At 50.4% G+C, this 25,929-nt stretch overlaps 2 protein-coding genes across 7 annotated transcripts; one reads left to right on the top strand and one right to left on the bottom strand.

Annotated features, from left to right (window-relative positions):
* Positions 1–4,695: 4,695 nt before the first annotated feature.
* CLP1 (cleavage factor polyribonucleotide kinase subunit 1) lies at positions 4,696–21,568 on the top strand. Of its 3 annotated transcripts, none has more exons than XM_076001857.1 (4): positions 4,696–4,759; positions 18,826–18,967; positions 19,739–20,366; positions 20,464–21,568. In XM_076001857.1, exons 3-4 carry the CDS (start codon positions 19,761–19,763, stop codon positions 21,133–21,135), a joined length of 1,278 nt encoding a protein of 425 aa, XP_075857972.1. In that variant the 5' UTR covers positions 4,696–4,759; positions 18,826–18,967; positions 19,739–19,760; the 3' UTR covers positions 21,136–21,568. The 3 variants fall into 3 exon arrangements, with proteins under 3 accessions (XP_075857972.1, XP_075857971.1, XP_012605364.2); XM_076001856.1 differs by lacking the exon at positions 4,696–4,759 and adding an exon at positions 18,498–18,648; XM_012749910.3 differs by lacking the exons at positions 4,696–4,759; positions 18,826–18,967 and adding an exon at positions 18,499–18,648.
* Positions 5,599–15,170, bottom strand: YPEL4 (yippee like 4). 4 transcript variants are annotated; one of them, XR_012918932.1, is made up of 7 exons: positions 14,928–15,170; positions 12,132–12,456; positions 11,919–11,962; positions 11,475–11,583; positions 11,187–11,279; positions 8,619–8,668; positions 5,599–7,871 (listed from the first exon to the last, which is right to left on the bottom strand). XR_012918932.1 is itself a non-coding variant. In XM_076001858.1 (6 exons), exons 2-5 carry the CDS (start codon positions 12,270–12,272, stop codon positions 11,190–11,192), a joined length of 384 nt encoding a protein of 127 aa, XP_075857973.1. In that variant the 5' UTR covers positions 12,273–12,456; positions 14,928–15,170; the 3' UTR covers positions 7,886–8,668; positions 11,187–11,189. The 4 variants fall into 4 exon arrangements, 3 of the variants coding, with proteins under 3 accessions (XP_075857974.1, XP_075857973.1, XP_012605369.1); XM_076001858.1 differs by lacking the exon at positions 5,599–7,871 and having other exon boundaries at positions 7,886–8,668; XM_076001859.1 differs by lacking the exons at positions 8,619–8,668; positions 11,187–11,279.
* Positions 21,569–25,929: the final 4,361 nt, after the last annotated feature.

Raw genomic sequence — 25,929 nt, 5'->3', positions numbered from 1 at the left:
TTTCTGAGATTGACAAGGTCCAAAACAGCCCACAAATTAAGTGTTGGCAAATTTTTGTTGTAAAGAGCCAGACAATCAACATTCTAGGCTTTTGCTGGCCATGTGGTTTTTGCTGCAACTGCTGAACTCCACCGTTCTAGTGACTGTACAATGCAGCCACAGACAACGTGTAAACAAGTGAGCATGGCTGTGTTCCCACGAACTTTATTTACCAAAACACAGGCAGAGAAAGGATTTGGCCCCTGGGCTGTAGTTAGCTGACCCTCACCTGAGGCTCATGGACAGGGATTGGAGATGCAATAAATGGGGCAATTAATGAAGCAAGCATAGGATCAAGACCTCAGGGAAAGGGGTTTGCCTCAGAAAGAAGATTCTTACATCTATGGGGGCACCTGCTACAGTGAGACTTTTTCTTTATGTGTCTGCTCACTCCTCAACTGTGAGCACCTTGGGGCCAGCAATGTTTCCCCAGCAATGATATCAGAGCCATCCAGACAGGCAGTGCTCAGACACATAAGTGTTTGAGAGAAGCAGGGCGGTCCTTATTGTGTAGGAAGGGAAAATGGAAGAGGCTCCACGAAAAAGACTCCATCAGCTCAGTGAGTTAGGAGCCATGTTATCAGCAAGCAAGTCACCCCCACCGATGTTTAAGCAGGGAGGCAACTCTTTCTCCAAACTTTCAGATTCAGTCCTTCCAAGAGGCAGGTGACTGGGGCAGATAATCTCCCTGTCTCACATTTACAGAATTATATGCATGGGCCCGAACAGGGATGGAGGGACCCATATCTGTAGGACCATGGAGATTAGAGAGGAAGGCAAAGGTGGCAACTCCAGAATGGCCCTGGGTTGCTGTGGGGGCGGTGGGGAAGGGAAGTTATTGGAGAGCCCAGGGGCATGCTGAAAACTCCCATAGGAGGAGGGAAGAACGTGGAGGTGGAGTAGAGTGGCTAAAAGCCAAGTAGCTCCTGGCTGCATTTTTCATACTCCTGTAACAGGTTGGACCATGTCTGGCTGTTCCTGGCCTCCCCTTTTTTCTTTTCTTTCTCTTCTCTTCTAGACAGAGACTCTCTCACTCTTGCTGCCCGTGCTACAGTGCAGTGGTGTCATTGTAGCTCACAGCAACTTCAAACTCATGAGCTTAAGAGATCCTCCTGTCTCAGCCTTTTAAGTAGCTGGGACTACAGGCACATGCCACCGTGCCTAGCTAATAATTTTTTTTATTATTTTAGTAGAGATGGGGGTCTCACTCTAGCTCAGGCTGGTCTTGAACTCCTGAGTGAAAGCAATCCTCTTGCCTTAGCCTCCCAGAGTGCTAGGATTACAGGTGTGAGCCACCATACCTGGCCTCTGGTTTCCTTTTTTTTGAGACAGAGTGTCACTCTGTTGCCCCAGCTAGAGTGCCATGGCATCAGCCTAGCTCACAGCAACCTCAAACTCCTGGGCTCAAGCAATCCTTCTGCCTCAGCCTCCTGAGTAGCTGGGACTACAGGCATGCACCACTGTGCCTGACTAATTTTTTTTTTTTTGATAGAGAAGGGGTCTCGCTCTGGCTCAGGCTGGTCTTGAACTCCTGAGCTCAAATGATCCACCTGCCTCAGCCTCCCACTGTGCTAGGATTGCAGGCAGGAACCACCCAGTTGGCTGGTTTCCTTTTTTTTTTTTTTACTCTCTCCTGAGAAAGGATGGAGCTAAGTGGGGCTTTGGAAGGTGGTGAGTAAAGAAGGAAGCAGAGACAGGTGACTGAGTTGAGAAGCACCAATGAGAGCCCATCCTCTGATGGAGAGCTGGAGCCCACTCTCCCTGGGAAGGATGTTTGTGGAACACAGACTGGGCGCCCAAAGACTAAGGCAGATGCAGCAGGGAGCTGAGGGTGAAGGCACTGGGTCAGGTGGGTGAATAGGTGTGAGGTGCCTCTTGGTGAGGAAAGGGGCAAGAGCATCTTCAAGGAAAATGATGTCTTTGGAGGTGAGTAGAGGTTAGAGGGATGTGTTCAGGACCCCCACGATCTTTTCCAATCTGCCTCTCCATTCTTTCTCTTCCTCTTCGTACATCCTAGGTTTCTGATGAATTTCCAACCAATACTGAACACATCCCACCATTTCTCCACCTTTCAGCCTTTGTATTGGTCAGTCTTCTTGGCATGTTCTTGTCCTCCTTCCTCCCATCTCTTGCGTCTAAATCTTTTCTGTTCTTCAAATCTCAGGTGCTGCTTCTTCCAGGGAGGCTTCTTGGGTTCTATTCCTCTTTGGGAGCAATTCTTCCCTTTTCTGAACGCCTTACCTAACTCTCACCAGAAAGTCACCTAGCAATTTCACCTGGTAGTAATGAAGTATTAAAGACAGAAGCCATTTCCCAGGCAGCTCTGTGTCCCCCTCAACCCCAGCACATTGCCCAGGCAGAGGCCCTCCAGAAGTAGGACTGCCCAATACTGTACAAGCTCAGGCTGGGGCAACCATCTCCTCTACCAGCTCCTCATAGTGGCTATCTCTCTGCTAGCGTAGGGTCCTGTATGCAGCAGTTCTAGCCTGTAACTAGTCCAGCACAGAATCCTAGACTCTCTGCCCTCCTCATCCTCCAGAAGTCCCAGCTAGTTCTGTTTCCTGGTCAGTCCAAGGATGAACTCAGAGTGACTCTTGTTCCACCCCTCAGCTTGGTCTTCTCATGGTGGGAATGCCACAAGGGAATATCTCAACCACACTGATTCAGGGAGTGGGCTGTGGCCTGCCCATCTTCTTGTAACCCTAGCACACCTAGAAGCTCTGGGGTCTCACTTGCTGGTTAGAGGTCCTAATTGCCTTTCCATGAAGCTGGCCATTGTTGGTATTAGCTGCAGTAGATGATTTCAGTCCTAGCTCCCACTTGGCCTGGGTCAGAGAAGCACATTTATTGAATGGAATTAACGATGGATGTGTTATGTGTGTGCCTACATAAGAGCCCCAAAGAGATATACTAAGCTTATGGGTGCACAGTAACTCCTGAGAGAATATATCAACCTGCCATGTGCCCTAGGGCAAGTGACACACTCCCAACCCCCCAATCAACATCGTGGTTTCTATCCTTGAAAAAAACAACAAGGTTGAGCAAACCTGCAAATTACCTTTTGGTCACAATCTTTTGTTGTGTAGTGGGTATGTGTATCTTGGCTCCCTTTTCAGAAAAGTGTTTGACATCCATAAGGAAAGGGTTCCTTGCGAAGGTGACAGGAATTTGAACCTCATTTCCTGGGTACTGATGCCCTTGATGACTTGCGATTTGGATCTGGAGAATTTCGTACCTGAAGATGAAAAGAAAGGACTTTTTTCCCCCAACTAGAATCACAGAATGTTATTCATCACAGGTCCACAAGGAGCCTAGACCTGCACTGTTCAATACCGTTAGCCACTAGTCACGTGTGGCTATATAAAAGTAATTAAAATTAAGTAAAATTAAAAAGCCAGATCCTCAGTTGCTGTGGCCACACTTCAAGAGCTCCATAGCCACATGTGGCTAGTGACTACTATATTGGATAATGCAGGTATACAACATTTCCGTCTTCATGCTGAAACTTCTATAAGGACAGTACTGCTCTAGACCAATCTTTTGCAAATGAGGAGACTAAGGCCCAGAGAGCAGACATGACCTCCCCAAGCATGTTATGGGCAGAGCTGGGACTAGAACCTAGGCTCCCTACTCCCACGACTGATCCATTGCCCTAATTCTTGCCACCGCCTCCTTCCTCCATGCCCCGCTGGGCTCCCCCAACTTAGAGCCCCTTGTGGGCACACAGCAAGCTTGCCCAGGCCGGGCAGGGCTGGTCTGAGGGGATGTTTTTGACTGAGCAGAGCTCCAGATGCTGCACATTCCTCATCAGGTCAGGCCTGCCCTGCGGCACTCAGGGAATTAGCTCCTCCGAAGAGCCCCAGATCTTCTTTTTCAAGCTGCCCTTTTCCTGCCCAGCCCTGGGGGCACCGATGTTGGGGAGCGCTCTCCCGTCGCCTTGGGTGAGGCTAAAAGGCTGCATGGAGTCCCCGTTGGATAAGTACTTCTGGCCAAGGAGGGGTTGGAGACTGGCAGGAAATTGCACCCTTTGCATCTTCCAAGGTCTCCAAGTCCAGCACAAGGGGCATCTGGGAACAGGGTTTCTGCCAGCCCCACCTTGGGGCGGCATTTGGCGGGAATTGGATCTGCCTTCACCTGCAGCCCTTTGGGGTGCGTGATGGACAGAGCGAGGAGAGGGGCGTCCTGGAGCGGGGGTAGGGGGGCGAGAGGCCAGGGGAGGGGGCGCCGGGAGCGCCCTGACCTCGCGGGCTGCAGGGAGGCGGAGGGGATGGGGGTTGGGGGAGAAGAGGGGAGGCTGGCAGCCAATGGGAGGGAGGATCTCGTTTCAAAAGGGTTAACACACAGCCAATGGGAGCCTGGGGGAGCGGATCCTGCTCACTCCATTCAAGAATCCCAAGTATTCAAGATGGACGGCAGGGAGTGTGGAAGGAGAAAGGGGGCGAGGGGGGAAGAGCGAGATCGGCAGAGGAGAGGGGCGCCGCGGCCGGCCGGCCTCGCAGCCTCGGTCCCGGCCGGCGGGTGGAGGGGCGGCCGCGCGGGATCTGAGCCCGGCCCGGGAGAGGGGCTGGCGGGGTCCAGGAGGGCGTGAGAGAGGGGGAGCGAGGCCAGGGAGGGGAGCCAGGAGGGAGGGAAGGGCAGAGAAAGAGCCCGGGAAGAAGGAGGTGGCAGGCAGAGGAACGTATCGAAGAGCAATGTGTGGGTACCGTGAGCTCCCGCAAGGGTAACGCCACCGATTTTCGGTTCTATTCTCTCTCGGTGAGGGGTGGGGGTGGTCTGGGCTCTTTCTCTCGCCTTCCCTTTCCCCTCTTCATTCTCCACTCGTGGGCATCTTTTCTGTTTTCTCCTTTCGAAACACTGTACCTGGGGAGCACCAGGCATGGCTTTCCGAGGTGGCCTCACTGTCATTTTCCAGCGGGGGGCGTGGTGGGAAGGGGTGGGGGGCTCCGTCGGGCACGGCCGAGGCCGGGCCGTCCGCCTCCACCTGGGCGTGCGTGCGAGGCTGCGGGGCTCCGGGGACTTGGCGGGTGCGTTCCGAGGGCAACGCGGGGGCCGAAGGGCTGGAGCGGGGCAGGGAGTTCTGCACCTCCAGAAGTTGTGGGGCGAGCCAAGGGGCGGTGTGAGGGCGTGAGGCGGCTCTCGCGCTCACAGTGGTGGGGTGTGGAGGGGCGCGGGCGCGGGGCGGGGGCCGTGCGCTCACACTCCAGTTCTTGCTGCCTGGGTGAGTGTGTAGTGAGGGCTGAGTTGTGCAGCAAGTATGGCTGAGAGTTTGTGTGTGTGTGTGTGTGTGTGTGTGTGTGCATGTGCGCGCGCGCGCACGCCTGTGTGGTCCAGCCTCGAGGTGTGTACGTGTGGTGCGAGGAAGCACAGTTGGGTGTTGAGGGAGAGCGCCCCTCACCCTCCGCTTCCCAGCTGCCCCTCTCATCCCATTCACAGAATATGGCTTTCAGGACCCTCCTGGTCTCCTCCTCCCGTCGCCATGGCTGCGGGGAGGGGGTGGGAGGAGACAGTTGGGGCCAGCCCCCTGCCCCTGCTGCTCCGGCTAACCCCCCACCTGCCCTTTCTCTCCCTTTCACAGGCTGGGCCCCATCCCCTGCTGCTCTGGGGGGCAGGGGCCGGAAGATGGTGGCCAATGAGGAGGGGGAGCGGAGAGAACTTGAGCCGGGGCCTCCCCTCCCCCATTTCCTCCTCGGTCTCTACACTCGCTTCTGGAAGGAGCTGGGGGCTGGCTTCTGGGCCCAAGGTGGGGGAGGGGCCCTGCTGGCTGGTGATTCGCAGGCCCCGCTCCTCCGGAATGAGTTGGGTGTGAGAGGGCGGAGGGGCTCTTGGTCCCAGCCGCCTCTCCCTTCACTCCTTCACTCTCTAAGGAGAGATCTGGGAACTCCTTGAGGAAGACTCTTCCCATAGCCTTCCTGAAGCTTGCTGGGCAGTCCTGTCTTTGCCCCTCTGTCCCCTGTTGGTGTGATCCAGTTTCCAGCTGAGACTGGTTTGCCCAACCCAAGAACAGAGCAGGCCGGGAGACTGACCCCAGAGAGGTCTTGGTTTCCATCCATTAGAACTGTGCAAACTGTGGGGCTGGGCCCCATGTTTGCAGATTACAGTAACAAACTCTGCCTGGGGAGGCGGAAGAGAACCTCTCTTGCTTCCTGAGGGGGTGGGAAGAGGCTAGAGGGGAAACCCAGAGGAAGAGCTCCCAACTGGAATTATGGCCTCCATTCCTCCTGCTGGCTGTGGAGTCTCCCAGAGGCCGCTGCATCCCCTGGGAGGTCTTCGGCCATCAGGGCCCAGGAAGAATCACCCCCACAGCCTCTGACTCTCTGGGCTGCTCACATTTCACCAGGTCAGATGGCTGGAATGAGCCGCACTAGAGCCTGCCTGGCTCTGAACCTTTGACAATCCAGGTGTCCCTCCAGGGCATTCTTCTGGCTTTACATTTTAATCAGTCTGAGGACTTTTTGTACTTTAAGCTCCTTAGGCTAGGATAGGTTGGGAATTACTGGATGAGCTTGAAGACTCCCTAACCAGAGTCCCTGTACCGGACAGGAAACAGCGCAGTCTAATCCCATTGCCAGTTAAAGCCTATCCCTAACTCTCAGTATAAGAGAGGGAATCACCCTCACCATTTTGTTTAATGCCAAATGCAGAAAGTGCTTTGAAGACCTTCAAAAGGAGATCCAGGGGTGGGGCCTTGCCAGCTGCTTCCACCTCCACACCTGGAAGCTGCTCTCTTACTGCGTGGGGACCTGTAACTACACTCCCCCACTCTCTGGTCCTGGAGGTTCATCTGAGATTGCCGCCTTGACACTAAAACTCCCTTTTGCCTAAATTAAAAAAGAGGGAGAGAACTTTAAAGAAGAATGGAAGGTTCTGTGGTTCTGGACATCAAGTTTCTCTCTGGAAGGGAAGCTGCCAGAAATGCAAACCCCAATAAACATGGCCTCGTGCACGTGTCCCCCAAACTTTTGGGATTTCTAGTAGTCATTTCCTTCGAGGACTGAGTGCTAACATCCTGGTATCCCTTCAGCTTCCTTACTGGGCCCTGTACCCCCACCCTAAAACCTCAAAGGAAAAGGTGGTCTCTGTGCTAGAGAGGGGCTGAGAAATAAGGCAAAAATAGGAGTGGAAAGAGAACCGGATTAACACTAAGAATGGTATAGAAGGGAGGAAAGCTGTACCCAGGAGAAGGGGCAGAGGGAGCCTGTGCGCTGACTGGGCCGGGGACTGGGAGAAGGTGAGGAGGCAGGGTCGGCATGCCTCTGCTGCTGGCCAGAGCTCTTTTCACATTGTGCTACTGTCTGCACCTGTCACTAGCAGTGCAATGTTAAAAGGGCATTGGCCGTGTAGTGCTACCCAGCGCCGGCTGCCTCCTCAGCGTGGCAATTTCCTCTCCCGTCTGGGCACCAGTCAGCCTGGTGGGGATTTGAGAATCCTCACTAGTAGTCATACTAATTGCTCGCATTTGTGGAGCTACTTCTGTGTGCAGTGCTTTTGCTAGGCACTGCATGCATGATTTTGAACCCTAATAACTTGGTAGGTAACATCCCCATTTTACAGATGAAAAAACAGAGGGCCAGAAAGGTATAAATGGTTTAGCCAAGATTATATAGGTCTGATGTTGCAGAGCCTCTCAAATCTGACAGCTCACCCATCTTTTTGTAGACCTTTCTGGAGAGATCTGAGTAGGTTCTCTCAACTGAGGGTTCCTGAGCTGAGGGGTGGAAGGTTTTGATGCCATCTGCTGGTTGTATGAGGATATCTTCCAAAGTCTCAAGCCTTTATGGATGAAAGTGGCGGTGACTCCTTGGCTAAGAAGTATAAGGATTCCTAGACTGAGCCTGGATTGAGGAGTCGGTGGAGAAGAATGGGAAAAATCACTGTTAGGCCTAGAGTAGAATTCCATGAGAAAAAGAAAATGCACAGGAAAGGAAAAATGTTTAAATGGAAGGGATTGCTCCCCAGGTAAAGGGACTGTGTGCTCTGGCCTTCCATACCTACAGCTTGCTCCCTATCTTGTGGGGCACAGAAAAACCTCATCCCTCCCCTGCCTCCACCTGCATCTCCCTGCACCCCCCACCAATCTTGGTCACAGGGTATTTGATAATGATGCTTTTTGAGGGTGCACCTGTCTGGGCGCCATCCACGATTTGGAACGTCCTGCCCATGACTTGATCTTAGAGATCCCTTGAGCCAAACCCACAGAATGATTCTTTCAGGACAGATTACAAAAAATTTGGCAGCAACAACTGTGCCATTTACTTCTGTCTTCCACAGTGCCTAGTTGGCTTAAATAAGAACTTGTTACAGTAAGTTGAGAGAGGCATATTTGGGGAGCCCCTATAAGATGGCAGCTAGTTTGTGCCTGATTTTCAAGAGTAGAGCTTGAGGCTTGAGAAGCCTTCCTGAACTTTGGTACAAGAAACGGGCCCAAGAGGGACAGGGTTTCTGAGTCCCCTGCTGGAGCCTGAGAAAGATCTTAGTCCCACTGGGCATGCAGAAACAGAGATGGGTCAGACCTCCCTGCAGCTGCTCAGATGGGGGGTGTTGGACATTGTTCCTCCAAGGCTTGCACTTGCCCTTCTCACCTCAGTGCCTTCCAGTTCTCTTCCTCCTTTCTCCTGCCCAGACAGCCGCTCTATTTGGATGTCAACAAGAGTATTTGAGAGTACGGTTAGTGTTATGTCCCCTACTTTCTTTAGTATATTAAAACTTGTGTCTCAGGCCAAGCGCAGTGGCTCACGCCTGTAATCCTAGCACTCTGGGAGGCTGAGGCGGGCGGATCACTTGAGGTCAGGAGTTTGAAACCAGCCTGAGCAAGAGCGAGACCCCGTCTCTACTATAAATGGAAAAAAATTAATTGGCCAACTAATATATATATAGAAAAAATTAGCCGGGCATGGTGGCGCATGCCTGTAGTCCCAGCTACTCGGGAGGCTGAGGCAGAAGGATTGCTTGAGCCCAGGAGTTTGAGGTTGCTGTGAGCTAGGCTAATGCCACGGCACTCACTCTAGCCTGGGCAACAAAGCAAGACTCTGACCCCCCCCCCCCAAAAATAAAAAAAATAAAACTTGTGTCTGAATCTCTCATCTGGGCACAAAACAGCCATTTGATAATGCCACTCCACTCTTGTTAAAAGATAGTAATTTTTTTCATGTTATCCGGATGCGGTTGGGATGAAATCTAGATTCTCTAAATAGGTTATGGTCCCTGCCTGTCTCTCATTTCATTTCTTATCTCTCATCCAACTCCAGCTGCAGGAAACTTATTTCCTTAAATTAACTGAGCTTGAGTTACCTGACACACACACTGCCTGAAATACTCTGTCCACTCTTGCCCTTTGCCTCCCCAACTTTTCATCTTTCAAGAGCCATCATGGCCATCACTTCCGTGAAGCCTTCCTTACTCCTCAAATCTAGGCGAAGTTCCTCTCTTGTGAGGTCCTGTGCTTCCTCTACATCCCTGCTCAGAGCCCCCTCACCTTCTCCTGGGATTGCCTGGCTATTGCATGTCCTCCCCTAGACCTATGGCTCCATGAAGTGGGCCATGGCTGCCTTGTTCACCATGAATCCCCAGTGCCTGACATGATGCTTAGTAGGTAATAGGTGCTTTATAAATATTTGCAACATCAATGAATGAACTGGGCAATAACAGTATAGCTTACCAAAAAGTGATCTTCGTTATGTATATCGTCTCCCCTGTAAGTGTCATGGCACCCAACAACCGTAGGAATTTTACATCACTGCCCAAAAGATGCACCTTGGTTCACATAGTGTCCTTGGTGCTATTTTGAGCTATTTTATTTCACTTCCTCTCAACTGCCAGGGAAGCACCTTGGCTGATCAATTTTTCTTTTAGCCTTAAGCGTGTCTGTGAGCTAACCAAAACATGACAAACCCAGGCAGAAAAGCCATGAGACCCAGAAAACCCTTGTACTGGGATGAGCCTCTTCCAGTTGCCCAATCCTAGATCCAGGCAAAAATGGACTTATTGTCAAGGGCTCCGGCAGACACGAGCGGCCTTGGATGCTAGTCTAGCCGGAACACAGCTCACAAAACCTCTCTCTTCCTAAGTGCAAGCTCGCCTGAATACTTTATCCCCTGGTTAAAAACTCAAGCGGCAGTCCTGCCACAGACAAAGCGGCGGCCGCCCCCTAGTGGTAGGAGAAGACCCGCCCCGGCGCGTGTACGTGTGGCCGGGTCAGTACGTGCACGAGGAGAGAAACCCAAAGGCGGAGTGCCTCACAGTTGCTTTTCCCCTTTTTATTAAAAATAGACCCAAACATTTTGTGTATCGTACAAAAGTTTCGTTCGCTGGTGGCAGCCACGGGGAAGCCTGGCCCCGTGGCACTGACTTTCCACCTCCCTCCGGGGTGCTGGGCCGGGCGCAGCGGCTGAGGCCTGGGAGGATGCCCGTCAAGACTGCAGACTGCTCGTCTGGAAACAGCCGGCGGCGGTGGGGGCTGTTCCAGGGGCAGCTTGCCCCGCCCCGCCCCGTGGCAAAGGTCAGATACTCGAAAGTGCCTCTCTAGTGCCAAGATAAACTAACAAGTGGAGTGAAATGGAAACTCCTGCGATTCTTTTATTATTTCCCAGGGCCTGGGATTTGAGTTTTTCCTTCCACCCCTGAGTCCTTTCTCCTACAAATGGGGGTGGGAAACCTTTCAGCCTCAGAGACTCTGATCTCTCCCGGTGTCTGAGGCCAAAATTTCACTCCAACCCAAGCGTTTTCCCATCTGCCATTCTGTGGCCTATGGATCCACCAGCCCCATGAACCAAAGCCTGTCCTCTGTTCACTCGGAAAGAGCTGGGGCAAAATGGGTTCCTCCCACGGTCCTCTGCCTGAGTGTCCGCCCTGCCATTGCCTCAGTTTTGGGGGCCTTGGGGATAGGAGGACCCACAGCCATCCCTTTTCCCCTGGTCCGTCTCTCCCTGACTGCTGCCCACTCCTGAGCCTTAACCCCCCTGTGGTGCCCCCAGACCCCTGTTCCGAAAGGGGCCTGGTAGTGATGCGGTGGCTGCAGGGGAGGGGCTGGTTGGAGCTGGGCTTCCCCCCAAGGGCAGGGCAGTACTCATGCTGGTATAGACTGCATGGCAGGGCCAGGGGCAGGTGTGGGGAGGGTGGGGCATGCGGAGGAAGGGCACAGCCTGCCTGACCCTTCAGTCCCAGCCGTTGTCCTTCACCATGTGTGACATTTCAATGATGTACTTCCCTTCCTTGTACTTCTGGCTCGTCTCAAATGCTTGTTCCTGGTGGAGGAAGAAGCAGTGATGTCGGGCACCGCAGTTCCCTCCAGGTCCCATTACCTACTGCCTGTGTGGCCCCTACCCCATAGTCTCTCTTCCCTCGAGGACCAGGCAAAGACCTGACATGTGATCTCTGGGGCTTGGAGGGCCATGGGGACTGTCCACTTTAGAGGGTCACTTTCTTCCCCAAGTACTTACATATTTCCAGCCCAGTGTGGTTTTGCAGCTCTCGCAGAAAATGTCAGCTACCGAGTGGAGCCCCGTGAGCAGGAGGCGCTGTTCAGCTGGCCCACAGCCCACGTTGACCCTGTCTCGGGAAACAGGAAGGACCCAGCACCCAGTGGGGTCACTGTCAGTCCAGCCCCCAAACGCCCCAAAGGAATGTCCATCTGGAGAGAGCTGGAAGCCCAGCAGTCCACCCCACTATGACCAGTGCCTGGGCCACCTTTCTCCAACTCTGTGATTTCAACTCTGCCCAGACTCCCCACCAGAGAACTGCAGGCTGATTTCCTGAACCCCCTTGCAAAAAGGGAGGCAAAAGCTGAAGATAGGAGCTCACCTTCTGACGGTTCACCCCCTTTCTCCACAGAGGAAAGTCACTCACTCACACACACACACGCACAAGGAAAGAGGTAGACTCACACGGAGTTAAACAGGTAGGCTCGGCCATGGCTCCCTTGGAAGGACTGTGGAGACATAGGACAGACAGTGACTACCAGGTCACCCTCAGCCCCACAGCCTAAATCCCCTCAGGGACGTGGGGAAGAGAGGAAGGGTTTTGTGTGTCACCCTGGGCGATGTTCGGGCTAACCTGGCTCGAGACAGGAGGGGAATGGTGGCCTCAAGTTAGCATACCTTGGAAATAAGCTCATCATGTTTGGCCAGGTGTGCACGGCAGTGGACACAGCTGTACGTGCGGTGGCAGCGGGGCAGGTAGCTGCGGAAAGTCTTGGTGGGGAGGCAGGCAGGGCCTGGGCCAGGGTCGCAGCTGGGCATGACGGGCTGGAGGACGATGCCCTGGTGGGCCGGAGGGGCTGGTGCCGTGCAGCCCCCACACAGACGGTCGCAGGTGAAGCAGCGGAGCAGGTTGGCTAGAGCCGTGTTTCAGGGCAGGAGAAATGTGGGGGGGCTGCCCGGCCAGGGCCCCCCCAGACGAGAACAAGATAGAAATGGAAGTCACCTGGGAAGAGGAGAAGTTGCATTAGGGAAGCTGTGACCTCACGAGGACCTCTCCTGAAGGAAGGGAGGGGGTGGGGCCCAGCTCACCTCTATCTCTACTTCCCCCATCACCATCGACACCCCCCCATGCCCGCCCCCCCCCCCCCCCCCCCGTGCCCCGCCATGCAGTTGCACTTTCTCCCCATCTCCTGGATCCCCATTCTGCTCTGGCAAGCCTGGCAGCAGTTCCAGGCTTCTGGCACCATAGCCTGGGAATTGGTGTCTCTCCCTCCTGGGGCCGTAGCAGCCTCCACCATTTTCCACAGAGAGCAGCCCTCGGGCACAGACGCTGCCATGGGAGCAACGTCATCTGCAAGTGCTCTCTCCTTGGTTTTCAGTTCTTTTGTGAGGCTCCGCATCACACAGGCATTAGTAGGCATCTCGTCTCTGGGGCTCAGGGCCTTTTTTAAAGTTGGGGATGCCTGGAGGTTTCTCTTTGGGGCTCAGGGCCTTTTTAAAAGTTGGAGATGTCTGGAGGTTTCTCTTTTTCCTGGCCTTCATTTGCAACACAGTTGGTCCTTTATACATTTTGTAAGGGAGGGAGGGGGAGCAGGCAGGCAGGTGCACACACCCCCGCTTCAGCCTTTAGACGTGGTCAGGGTCCTGCACTCTAGGATTCTTCACTGGAACTTTGTGGGTGTGCCCTCAGGTCCCAAAGACCTTGAATGCACGTGGCTGGCCATTCCCAATCCTGCACCTGGGTCCTGCTTACCCCAGCCTAGAAAAAGCACCTGGCTGTCTTCCTAGCCTCTGGGCCCATTGGTCTCTGTACCATGCTTTACTAACTGTTGCCTTAGCCTTCAATTAAAGCCTTAGGCACCCTACTGGAGGAGAGAAAATATCTTTCCTTTGGGCACATCTGACAGCTGGAGCCAGAGGGAAGTGGGCAACGCTTCAGGAAAGCCAGACTCTGGGCTGGGCAGGGCAGGGTGGCAGAGTGTGAGGGCAACACCCACAATGGGCGGCGGAAGGGACATGCTTTTGATTTTAAAAGCTGCGCTTGGGGGCATGAGGCAGAAAATGTTTCTTTCTGCCTTTCCCCAGGGGCAGGGACAAACAGCAGTGACTCTGTGGGTGACTGAAGATGAAATAATCGCTGGGTTCTGATTAGGAGTCTTGAGGAAGGTGCTGGTGTCTGCCCACATTCCAGCCTCAGAGTGGCTGAGGGTGCTGGCGGCAGAAGATAGGGAGGGAGGTGTCCTCTGTTGGCTCCGATAGGCAGGTGTGCTGCTGCCTTCTCCTTCCCGGGCCCTTCCGGCCCTTATGAGTGGTTTAGTCCAAGCTTGGTTCAGAGATGCCAGCTGGGTGCTCTGGCAATGCTAGACCATGAAGCAGAGAAGAGACAGCTTTGTCTCCAATTAGCCAGGGCAAACAGGCTCTCCTCGTCCTGTCCTCTGCAGTGGCAAGCACCCCAGCTGTTCCGTTCTCCCCCAGGGTCACCAGGCAATCTTGCCACAAACCCCCATAGAGACCATCTTCAGTTTCAGGTCCTCGCCCCTTGGCTGAGCCTCAGGAAGACACCTTGGGCTGAGTTCAGGGTGACATTGGGCTCTGGCCACAGCAAAGGGGCCCTCCTCGGTAGGAGACCACTGTTCATCCACTTCGCAGGTCTGCCTTCAACTTTGCCTGTGAGTTCCCGTCTGACATGCACCACCTTGAAACACCTTCTTGGAGAACAGGGGTGGCTCAGGTCCCTGCTCTCGGGGCTCCTTTGCTAGCTCTGTCCGTCACGCCTCCCTCCCTCTCCCCTGCTTCCCCATCAAGCCAAGGAGAGGCTGCACGGAAGGCCAGAGAGTCACGGAAGGGGGAGTAGGGGTCATTTCCTCCCCCCCTGTCAGATCACAGGGAGAAGCAAGTTGAGCAAATGACTGGGGAAAAAACAAAGGCAAGCCGAGTGCTAGGGAGAGGATGTTCCCCCAAAGTGAGACAGGGCTGGACCGTGGGAGGTGGGGGAGAGGGAGGGCTGGTGGGGGGAACTGACAGCTGACAGCAGAGGCTCAAGGAACCAGGTGTGAATCCTGTGCCTCTCAGCAGGGGGGAAAAAGGAAGGGGACACCTGCTCACAATGGATTTTCTCAGCTGCTTGGAGATTTCAGCCCCCCTAGGCTGGCATTCTCGGTATGGTATAGTCCAAATAATTAGCAGCACAGCCAGCTCCCAGGGCGGGCTTTGGGGGTCTGCACCAGCAGCAAAACAATAAACAGTGATGCCTGATGCTGCAGCCAAAGTTGCCGAGAAATAAGTGCGGGAATCGTCAGAGCTTGGAGAGAGATGGAGGAGCCGAGAGAGAGGAGCGGAGGCAGCGGGGAGGGGGAAGGGAGGACAAAGGGTGGATGAATAATGCTTTTGCAAAGGGGAGAAAGCAACACGCAGCAGGAAGAGGAAATTTGCAAAGGGAAAAAAAATTCATTTGGAGAAGGGCTGCCCCCTCACCTTGAGGTCTGCTCCAGAGATCTCCGTCTATATTTCTCTCTCTCTCTCTCTCAATCTCTCTGCTCACTCTTCTCTCTTCTCTTTCCGCTCCTTCAATTGGGAAAGGGACGGGGGTGGGGGAGAGTAGTTGGGGGTTCAAGACTGGGGCTGCAAAGCTGGCCAGCTGCTGGGGGGCCAGAGGTTGTCTCGTTCTGTACCTCGGTCTGTGGGTGAATGTGGCTGTGTGTTGTGGAACTGCATCATAACACTGTGAGTCATCCATCCCCCCACCCCCCCTCACCTCCCACGTCAGAGCAGGGCTGGGAGACACATGGGAGGCGGGTGGAGAGGAAGGGAGCGGGCAGGCATCCAGGGACCAGGTTGGGGGAGTGATGTAGGGGTCGTGGTGGTGGTGGTCTTGGGCAAGAGGAGAGGCAGGTTTCGAAGGAGGCAGGCAGTGTGGCCAAGGAGATAGAAAGAACCTGGGGGAAGGACAGGGCTGGGCAGGGCTGGAGGAAAGGAGATGGCCAGGCTGGTGAAATGAGAGGTGGATGCAGAGTCAGGCAGCACACACACGCATTCACGATGATACATTTTCCCATTTCAGCTTTGACAGCAGCTCTGAAGCAGGAAAAGTAGGATATGTTAATTGTCATGGATGGCAAACTGTGCCCCCCAAACTTGTACTGGGTGCTTCCAAGCCTCAAAAGCTTCAGTTTAACACCCCCAAAGGAGTCATAGACCAAGTACGACATCTTTCACAAGCAGGAACCTCTTATCGACTACCTCCAAATTACTTGTCATTTGAGAATGGAGACATCTGACATTGCATAAAGTTCTCAACTGGGCTGTAAACTTTCTGAGGCAGGTCCTCTGGGAAATTCATTCCTCTCTACATCCCAGGACTGCAGCGCCTAGTTTAGATTCTTGCGAATAGATGTTCACAAAACAACAGTTGAGTTGCATCTTCAGACATGAACCAGCTGTCTGGCTTTGGTCTTAAAGAAACTGAGTTGGAATTTTAGCTCTGCCAGTATCCCCCCAGGAACCACTACACAAGCTCACGAACTGCTTTGTGCCTCAGTTTTCCTCTTCTGCTAAATTATGCCAATAATATTTATCTCATGGAGATGTGCAGTAAAGTGAGATAACATTCAAATGTCTAAAAAGTGCCTGGCACAGGATAAGCATTTAGTAAATAGTAGTTGGTGTTATTTCAAAACAACAATCTCAACTTCTTACCCCTAAACCTAGGGAGGTTTTACTATCAAATTTCAACATCTCAAGAGACCCATGCTGAATCTGTGTTTTATGAAGAAATTACATCAGGGAAGATTCTGGGGTTTAAGATAAATTCTGAAAACACAACAGGGGTATTTTGAGGGACAATATCAGAGATTTGAAATTGAGAGGAAAAGCATGGTAAAGAATGAAGAGAGAAGTGTTCTTGTCTGGGCAGCAGAAGAGAAAGGAAATATAAATGGAGGAGGAATTTGAGGAGACATTATTGAGGAGAACAATGAGAAGTGGGAAAAGGCAGATGACTAGTTTTTAGGGCACAGACTGAAAGTATGGAAACAAAAGGGATACTAGTGAATTTATTTCAACTCAGGAAGAAAATGATCCAGGATTTAGCTGGAGAGGAGAATGAGAAGGACATATGAGGACAGTATTATTTGGGGGCGGGGTGGAGATGAAAGTGAGAAAAGAGAGTGTAGGCAAGCACAGCTGCGTTAAATGTTGTGCCCTGACTTTGTGTTTAAGAAGCAAAATGGAGAGCAATCTAAAAGGGGGAGAAGAGGTTCTTTCTCCTAACTTCAGCATGAGATAGTTATACAATATCCAAATAAAGATGACCTTTATTGGGAGCTAATTGGGAGAAATTGCCTCAAGGGAGAGAGTGTTGGAGGCTAAGAAACAGATCTGGGAGATAGACTGCATGTAAACCGGAGAGGATGAGCTCACTCAGGGAGAAAATTTGCAAATGGAAGACTGGAAATGAATTTTTGAAGAATCGTGAAAGGTTAGGGGATAGCTAATAGTTAATTGAAAAACGAATGCATGCATGGCGAATGAATGAAAAAATTAAAGCAAACCATCACAGAAAATTGTGAGAAGTGACAAGTGAGGATGACACTGCTTGGAGAGTGCCTGCTAAGTAGGGCCAGCAGGAGAAAGGCGAATTAGACAATCTTCCCTGGCTCCTCGATCTGAATTAACCATGTGAGCTAGGCTGAAAAAAGCACTCACCTATAAAGTGGGGATAACAATTATAGTGCCCACTGCACAAGATTATCATGAGGATTAAATGATTTACACCTGGGAAGCCCTAGCACAGTTCCTGGCATCAAACATCATGTAACTGCTATTATTTTTTTTTTTTTTCTTCTTTTAACTTGGACATTGACTTGGAAGTAACTGCTATTATTATGGTAACTGGACTCAAGACTCCAAAACTCCCATTGAGTCCTATAGCTTTATGCTTGAACAAGTCCCTTCACCTCTTTTAGTCTCCTCCCCCATCTGAAACTAGAGATAATAAAGCTGACTATTGGGTGGCTATAAAGGGAGATTCCTGAGAGGGCTTTGACAAATGTTAAGTATTGTACAAATAGATGGTATTATTATAGCCCCTCCCAGCATTTAATAAAAACTTAAAAGCTAGTATCAGATGTTTTCTATGTTACAGGCATTGTGCTTACATACGTAAATCATCCCTCCAATCTTCCAAACAACTTTAACAGGTTGAGTACTGTTATCTCCATTTTATGGGCAAAAAAACGGTTTCAGAGGGATGAAGCCTATGATTTGCTCAAAGTCACACAGTGAGCATGTGGGGTGGCAAATACTACACGATTGCAAAGCTGAAGTTCGTGAGAAATGGATTACTCGGACTTGGCAGAACCTGTTGGCTGCAGGGTAAATGGTTGACCTTGTATAACTGTCAGCGACTTGGGGGTGGTGAGGTGAATAGGATCCCCAACAAAACTTCCTGCTTACTGGGAGAGAAACTGTTGGATGATGACCGACTTACAAGGCAACGGGAAGAAATCATTGGACTTTTATTCTTTTATTAAAGAAAGTGATTTGGGGGAATGTCTCCTATGTGCCAAGCACTTATGTCAGGTGGAGGATGACAACTCAGAGCTCAGTGTAGCCTGTGACAGGTTTGTTTCCCACCGCTTTCCCTACCCCTCAGCTTACTCCCGCCCAGATGAGGTTTTGCTCATTTCCCCACTTCCTGGCTTGTGGCCCACGCGAGCAGGCCAGCGAGAGACCCAGATAGTGAGCTTCTCTCCCTTCCTGGCCGTCTTCCCCTTTCCCGGGCCGCAGGTAAGCAGGAACACCCGGATGAGACCCCGCAACCGACGCCCCTCGGCTGAGGTCTGTCCCTCGTTGCGTCCGGGCCACGCGCGGGGGCGTAACCGCCACGCCTTCTACTCCCTTCCGCCAGCTTCACAATGTCGGCCGGCGCCCCTCCCACCTTTGGCGTCACGATCAAAACAATCCTTTGACTACAACTCCCAGAAGGCTGAGCGGCCGCGCGAGTTTACCCCCTCCCGGCTGTTCCGTCACAACTACACATCCCAGGGGGCGTCGCGCGACAGCGTCTTCTTCCACTGCGCAAGTGCGGAGCTGAGTTTGTTTCCGGCGTGGGGTCTGAGCGAGCGCGGCTTGCAGTTGTGCTCAAGTCCTGCTTGGGGGCTTTTCGCGTTTACTCATTGGGCTCGTGGCTGCTCAGGTGAGATAATAAGCTCAGGAACGCAACTGTCTCTTCCGTGGGGCTTGGGCAGATTTCGGTGAGATTTCTGGGGAGGCTGGGACAAATGCTGTACCTAGAGCTACGGTCCAGGATCAGGAGTAATTTTTAGTTTCCTTGCCGTTTTGTAATTTACGAAGTGCTTTTTTCCTCCCACAGTTCTTTTCTTTTTTTCTGAGACAGAGTCTCTCTCTGTTGCCCTGGCTAGAGTGCCGTGGCGTCAGCCTGGCTCACAGCAACCTCAAACTCCTGGGCTCAAGCCATCCTCCTGCCTCAGCCTCCCAAGTAGCTGGGACTACAGGTATTCGCCACCTTGCCCAGCTAATTTTTTCTATATATTTTTAGTTGGCCAATTAATTTCTATTTTTAGTACAGACGGGGTCTCCCTCTTGCTCAGGCTGGTTTCTGAACTCCTGACCTCAAGCCATCCTCCTGCCTCGGCCTCCCAGACAGAGTACTAGGATTACAGGCGTGAGCCACCACACCCGGCCCCCTCCCACAATTCTTGTTAATCCCCAGAACTACACTGTATGTGAGGAAGTTTACCTCCAGTTAACGGCTGAGGGAAATGTTCAGAGAAGTTAAGAGAAACGCTATTAGTAGTTGCAAAGCCGGGCCTTATGCTGTTTTCCAAGTTCAAGCCCGGTGTCCTTTGCTTTGTATTCCGATTGCAGACACCCTGTCTCGTTGACTAAGAGGGTTGGGGAGTGGGGCATCTGTTGTTTTCTCAAGTCTGGCCGTTCACCAATAGAGTAGTGGAGTGGTGAAGGTGATACAGTCAAGTCTTCTGTCAGCCTGTGGGTATAGTTTTGCTCTTATGTCTGAGTCATTCATTCACTAAATGTAGTTATTGGTTTGCCTACAGTTTGTGAAGCCCTATTCTAAGTGCTAGAGATACAGTAGCAAACAAAAATGTGCAACCTTACATTCTAAGGCAGGGGGACAGAGTAAACATATATAGTGAGACAGATGATAAATATGGAGAAAATTAAGGCCAGGCAAGGGGAAACATCCATTGGAGGATTTTGGACAGAGGACTGGCTTATGATTAGATCTCATTTTTGTGTTCTAGGCACAACAGCTACACAGAAAAGATGGGAGAGGAGGCCAGTGATGACAAGAAGCCAACAACTAAATTTGAACTTGAGCGAGAAACAGAACTTCGCTTTGAGGTGGAGGCATCTCAGTCAGTTCAGCTGGAGTTGTTGGCTGGCATGGCAGAGATCTTTGGCACAGAGCTGACCCGAAACAAGAAATTCACCTTTGATGCTGGTGCCAAGGTGGCTGTTTTCACTTGGCATGGCTGTTCTCTGCAACTGAGTGGCCGCACAGAGGTGGCTTATGTCTCCAAGGACACTCCTATGTTGCTTTACCTCAACACTCACACAGCCTTGGAGCAGATGCGGAGGCAGGCAGAAAAGGAAGAAGAGCGAGGCCCCCGAGTGATGGTAGTGGGCCCCACTGATGTGGGCAAGTCCACAGTGTGTCGCCTACTGCTCAACTATGCAGTGCGTTTGGGCCGCCGCCCCACTTATGTGGAGCTAGATGTGGGCCAGGGCTCTGTGTCCATCCCTGGCACCATGGGGGCTCTCTACATTGAGCGACCAGCAGATGTGGAAGAAGGTTTCTCTATCCAAGCCCCTCTGGTGTATCATTTTGGTTCCACCACTCCTGGTACCAACATCAAGCTTTATAATAAGGTAAGCCAGAGCCAAGGTGGGGTAGAGGGAAGGGCTGCTGCTCCCTGACTTTGTCTTTTTGTCCTTATTGTTCTCACCTTGATGCTTTCTTTTGCAGATTACATCTCGTTTAGCAGATGTGTTCAACCAAAGGTGCGAGGTGAACCGAAGGGCATCTGTGAGTGGCTGTGTCATTAACACTTGTGGCTGGGTCAAGGGCTCTGGTTACCAGGCCCTGGTGCATGCAGCCTCAGCTTTTGAGGTGGATGTAGTCGTGGTTCTGGATCAAGAACGACTGTACAATGAACTGAAACGGGACCTGCCCCACTTTGTACGCACTGTGCTGCTCCCTAAATCAGGGGGCGTGGTGGAGCGCTCCAAGGACTTCAGGCGGGAATGTAGGGACGAGCGCATCCGTGAGTATTTCTATGGGTTCAGAGGCTGTTTCTATCCCCATGCCTTCAATGTCAAATTTTCAGATGTGAAAATCTACAAAGTTGGGGCACCCACCATCCCAGACTCTTGCTTGCCTTTAGGCATGTCTCAGGAGGACAATCAGCTCAAGCTAGTACCTGTAACCCCTGGCCGAGATATGGTGCACCATCTATTGAGTGTTAGCACTGCTGAGGGTACAGAGGAGAACCTTTCCGAGACAAGTGTGGCTGGCTTCATTGTGGTGACCAGTGTGGACCTGGAGCACCAGGTATTTACTGTCCTGTCTCCAGCCCCCCGCCCACTGCCTAAGAACTTCCTTCTCATCATGGATATCCGGTTCATGGATCTTAAGTAGAAATCAGCAGGAAGCCTTGCTGCCTGGGGCATTGAGATCTTCTGGCCATCACCAAAGGCAGATGGGCTGAGATATGAGAATCTGTTGAGGCCAGCTGACCAGAAAACTGTGGACTAGTGGAAAGCACATATATATATTTTACTTCTAAAACAGGTAGTAATAACCTGACTCTGATAATCTTGAATGAAATGGAAAAAAGAGACTATAATTGGTTTCTTAGATCACCTAAGATGCCATTTTGAATTCTCAAAAACCCTAGGGAATTCCATTTCTTTCACTGTGCTACTATGTGGGTTTTTAAAATCACTTCTTTATATTCCATGTTTAGTATTTGCTATCTCATTTAGGATAAAAGCGTGAATTACAGGGGTTCCTTGCAATAAAGTAAAAAATTGAAAAATGTATTTTAATAAATATTTTTGCCATATCATAGAGGTTGGAGTCATATTTAAATGTATTTTTCCCTCTAAGCATTGTAGAAACAGGGTTGTTGTTGTTGTTTTTTTTTTTTTGAGACAGAGTCTCGCTTTGTTGCCCAGGCTAAAGTGAGTGCCTTGGCGTCAGCCCAGCTCACAGCAACCTCAAACTCCTGGGCTCAAGCAATACTGCTGCCTCAGTCTCCCGAGTAGCTGGGACTACAGGCATGTACCACCATGCCCGGCTAATTAGAAACAGTGTTGGAATGATTCATTGCTAAAATGCTTAAAGGAGTGGAAAGCCAAGAACTTACTCTGAGTCAGGCAAGTGAGTTTATGATGGCTCCCCGTTCCTATGCAGTTAAGTAAATAGATGGCAAATCTGTAACCAGTTAAAGAGGCTGGTGATAATCTTGGGATAAGATTTCAGATCTAATCATTACCCAGAAATAGCTCATTTTCTTTCTGTTGTGGTTATCCTGTCTGATTGGAACCAGGTCCTCAGTCAAAGTGTAACTTGAGCTTTCAGGTGCCAAGGAGCTGGGAAAGCCCATTCTTTTTGATTTCTTACAAATGAACTGTCTGATGTCCCTAGTTTGGACTTGGATTACTTAAGTATCTGATGCCACTCATCCATTTCTTTACACAATTTTTTTGAGCATCTACTATTTACCAGGAACCTTTCTAGATGGGGAACAAGATAGGCAAGGTTTTATGGAGCTTACATTATAAAATAAACAAGTTTTAAAAAGTAAGTCCTATACAGAGACTTAAATTTGGGTGATATAAGACAGAGTAACTCGACACGACTTTAGATTGAGTGGTCAGTAAAGACCCTTCCTGACCATACTTTTTTTTTTTTTTTTGAGACAGAGTCTCGCTTTGTTTCCCAGGCTGGAGTGAGTGCCATGGCATCAGCCTAGCTCACAGCAACCTCAAACTCCTGGGCTCAAGCAATCCTTCTGCCTCAGCCTCCTGAGTACCTGGGACTACAGGCATGCGCCACCATGCCCGGCTAATTTTTTTTTTTTCTATATATATTAGTTGGCCAATTAATTTCTTTTTTTAATTTATAGTAGAGACGGGGTCTTGCTCTTGCTCAGGCTGGTTTTGAACTCCTGACCTCGAGCGATCCACCCGCCTTGGCTGACCATACATTTTGAAGTAATACCCAAATAGCTGTGTGGTATGGGACAAAACCTTCCTAGTGGAGAAAATAGTGCAAAATCCTAATAAAGGAACAAGCTTGATGAATGTGGTGAAGAGAAAAGCCAGTGTGTTTGGAGGGTGGTGAACCCCAAGGAAGAGTGGTAAAAGATGAGGCTGGAGGGGGCAGCAAAGACCATATAATGTAGGGCTTTTGTAAATCAGGGTGAAGAATGGATTTTATTCTAGAACCAGTGGGAAATCATGGGGGAGGGGTGGGTAAGCAGAAAGTAGAATTGATGAACTTTTCATTATGAAAAGATCACTGCTTTGTGGAGACTGGATCATAGAGGCAAGTGTAGAAGCAGGGACACTTGTGGTAGTCTCAATGTGACAATTTTGGGGGGATTGCAGAACTAGGGCAGCAGAGGTGGAGCTGGTGAAATCTGTCTATGCTGTGGGATATTTTGAAGGTAAAATGGATAGGACTTGCTGATGGGAGTGGTGAAGAAAAGAAAATGGAATCAAAGATGATTCCTAGATTTTTATTTTTACTAGAGTAACTAGATTGAATGTGAGATTGGAGGAAGGGAGGGGACAAGGGAATATCAAGAGTTGTTGGCAGTGTTAAGTTTGAGCTATTAGTCATCTATATGGAGAAATAATGTAGGCAGTTATAAATATGAATCTGGAGGGTTAGGAAAGTTAGAGCTAAAAGTTCATGAAAGCTGCTGGCCTATAAAGGGCATTTAAAGCAGTAGCATTGGATGAAGAATGAAAAGAAAGCAAAGGATGGAATTACAGAGCATTCCAAATGGAAGAGGTCAAGCATAATAGGAGCTAGCAGAGGAGACCTGACTAGATCTAGAAGCATGTATGTCAGTATTCACTTTGAAAAGAATAGTCTCAGACTGGTGGGGATAATTTGAAAAGAATAGTCTCAGACTGGTGGGGATAAAAGCCCTACAAAAATAGATTGAAGAGATAATATAAACTAAGGAAGTAATGACAACACTATAGACAACTCTTTTAAGAAGCTTTGATAAGAAGCATGGAGGGGTAGCAGGTGGGGTTGGTGCTATGGTGTGGAGGGCAAAGCAACTCCATCTTGGATGCTAATCCATCATGTTGATTTCTGGATTAACTCCTGTACCAGGAATGCCTCTAAGATTTCTACCTCATCAAATCTTGCCTTTAGGTCAAAAAACCCTTGAGCCATAAATCCTGCTCTTAGGCACATTGGCATAACATTCTTGTCTTTCTCTGAGGGGTCAACTTTAGTTGTCCTACACATTCCTTCCTTTTGGTATATAAGGGGGTGGAAGGTGTCTTGACCCGCAGGACCTTTTGTTACTCGCGGGGGCGGGGGCGAGGGGGACCGTGGCTGAAAGAGATGGGCGAGAGAAAGGAAGGAGACCAAGCAAATGGTTGTCAAGGTCTACTTTACTTAGATTTTTTGCTGGTTTTATAATTATATAGAAACAAGGAAGTATGAACAGAAAAATAGAGTGGGGGGATGATGAGGCTCGGGTTTGGGTCAGTCAGCCCCAATTAGCACTTTATTGGCATCAAAGCTGTTTGTAACTGATCACTCAACCTCAACCTGGCCGGGGGGTCGGGAACAATTGCAGGTAGCACACCCTGGAGCAAGCACGTCATGGAATGCATTCTTTTCGGAGCTATAGTTTCGTCCTGGGAATTTTCCAGGGCGAGGCTGGGGTGTCTTAGTCTCTAACAGGAAGGGTTGGTAATGGCCACCATCTCACAGCCTTCCAGGACATGGCTTCTATTTACAAGTCCCTCTTAAATGTTTCTTTCTGAGAAACAGGATTTGTCAGCTTCTTTCTTTGGCCTCTCAGCTTTCAGGGCTTTAGGGGTAGGTTTGCATAGACCTGTTCATGAAACAGGTGTGAAAGGAGGGTTTATTTAGTTTTTCAGATAGGATGATGCCTATCAACTAGACTCTGGTGGGAAATTGATAGGTGTATATAAGTTCTTGGTAGTACTTTTTTTTTTTTTTTTTGAGACAGAATCTTGCTTTGCTGCCCAGGCTAGAATGAGTGCTGTGGCATCAGCCTAGCTCACAGCAACCTCAAACTCCTGGGCTCCAGCGATCCTTCTGCCCCAGCCTCCTGAGTAGCTGGGACACAGGCATGCACCACCATGCCCGGCTAATTTCTTTCTATATATATTAGCCAATTAATTTCTTTCTATTTATAGTAGAGACAGGGTCTCGCTCTTGCTCAGGCTGGTTTCGAACTCCTGACCTCGAGCAATCGGCCTGCCTCGGCCTCCCAGAGTGTTAGGATTACAGGCTTAAGCCACCACGCCTGGCCTTGTTCCTCATTTAACACTGTCTGCCCAAGAGACATCACTGTTTACAAATTCTTAGCTGAAAGTAGGAAACTAAAAATGCCTAGTTTGTGAAGAGAATGAAATGAAGAAATCTTAAAATCCAAGAAAAACATACAACAGAAACATGAAATTTGGCTTCATCTTAAACATGATTTATGGTAAAAAATACTCTATAAGTTAAAGAAATACTGTATCTCCATTAATACCTTAAATTTACCTCTCATAACGCTCCAAAGTAAAGATTTTTAAAAATACACAGTAATTAAAAAGAACTCTCGAGTGTACTGCAATAAATGCTGTATTGAAGCCCTTAGCAAGAATGAACTACAAGTGATAATATATGCCATGTCAGAACAGGAACTAGACTAGACCCCAGAAAATAGGAGAAGGTAGATCTTTCTTTTTTACCATGTTACCTAATGCTATGCTAACGTCTCAGAACCACAGTTAAAGCAGCAACATTTGAGACCAAACCTGAGAACAGACTGCAGGATTCAGAATCATCCTTCACAGGTGAGAAACGCTGGCTTCAGAGACTTGGCTGGTGTGACACCTTTTTGTAGGACCATTATGTAACAGCCAGAGCTGCTTTCAAAGAGAAAAGGCCCCAGCAGAAAAAGGAGAGAATTCAAGGCGTTGCTATTGGGTTCACAGCTGTCTTGGGCTAATTAGGGCAAAGCGTAGCGCTATGATCTACAAAGAGTTGGCCGGCAGCTCGCCTGGCATAAGAGCTATTCTAGAGAACCTATTCCTCTCAGCGTGTATTCTCGGGTTGGACGAGGTTAGGGCTGCGGCCGCCCACCCCCTTGTGCTGCACTGGGAAACTAACGGAATTAAGTGAAGCCAGGAGCCGGCTCGCACTCCGGTGGGCTGCCAC

This window comes from Microcebus murinus, chromosome 4 (assembly GCF_040939455.1).
Source record: "Microcebus murinus isolate Inina chromosome 4, M.murinus_Inina_mat1.0, whole genome shotgun sequence".
Taxonomy (NCBI): Eukaryota; Metazoa; Chordata; class Mammalia; order Primates; family Cheirogaleidae; genus Microcebus; species Microcebus murinus.
Note: the sequence above shows the minus strand (reverse complement) of the source record. Positions and strands in the feature narration are given on the sequence as shown.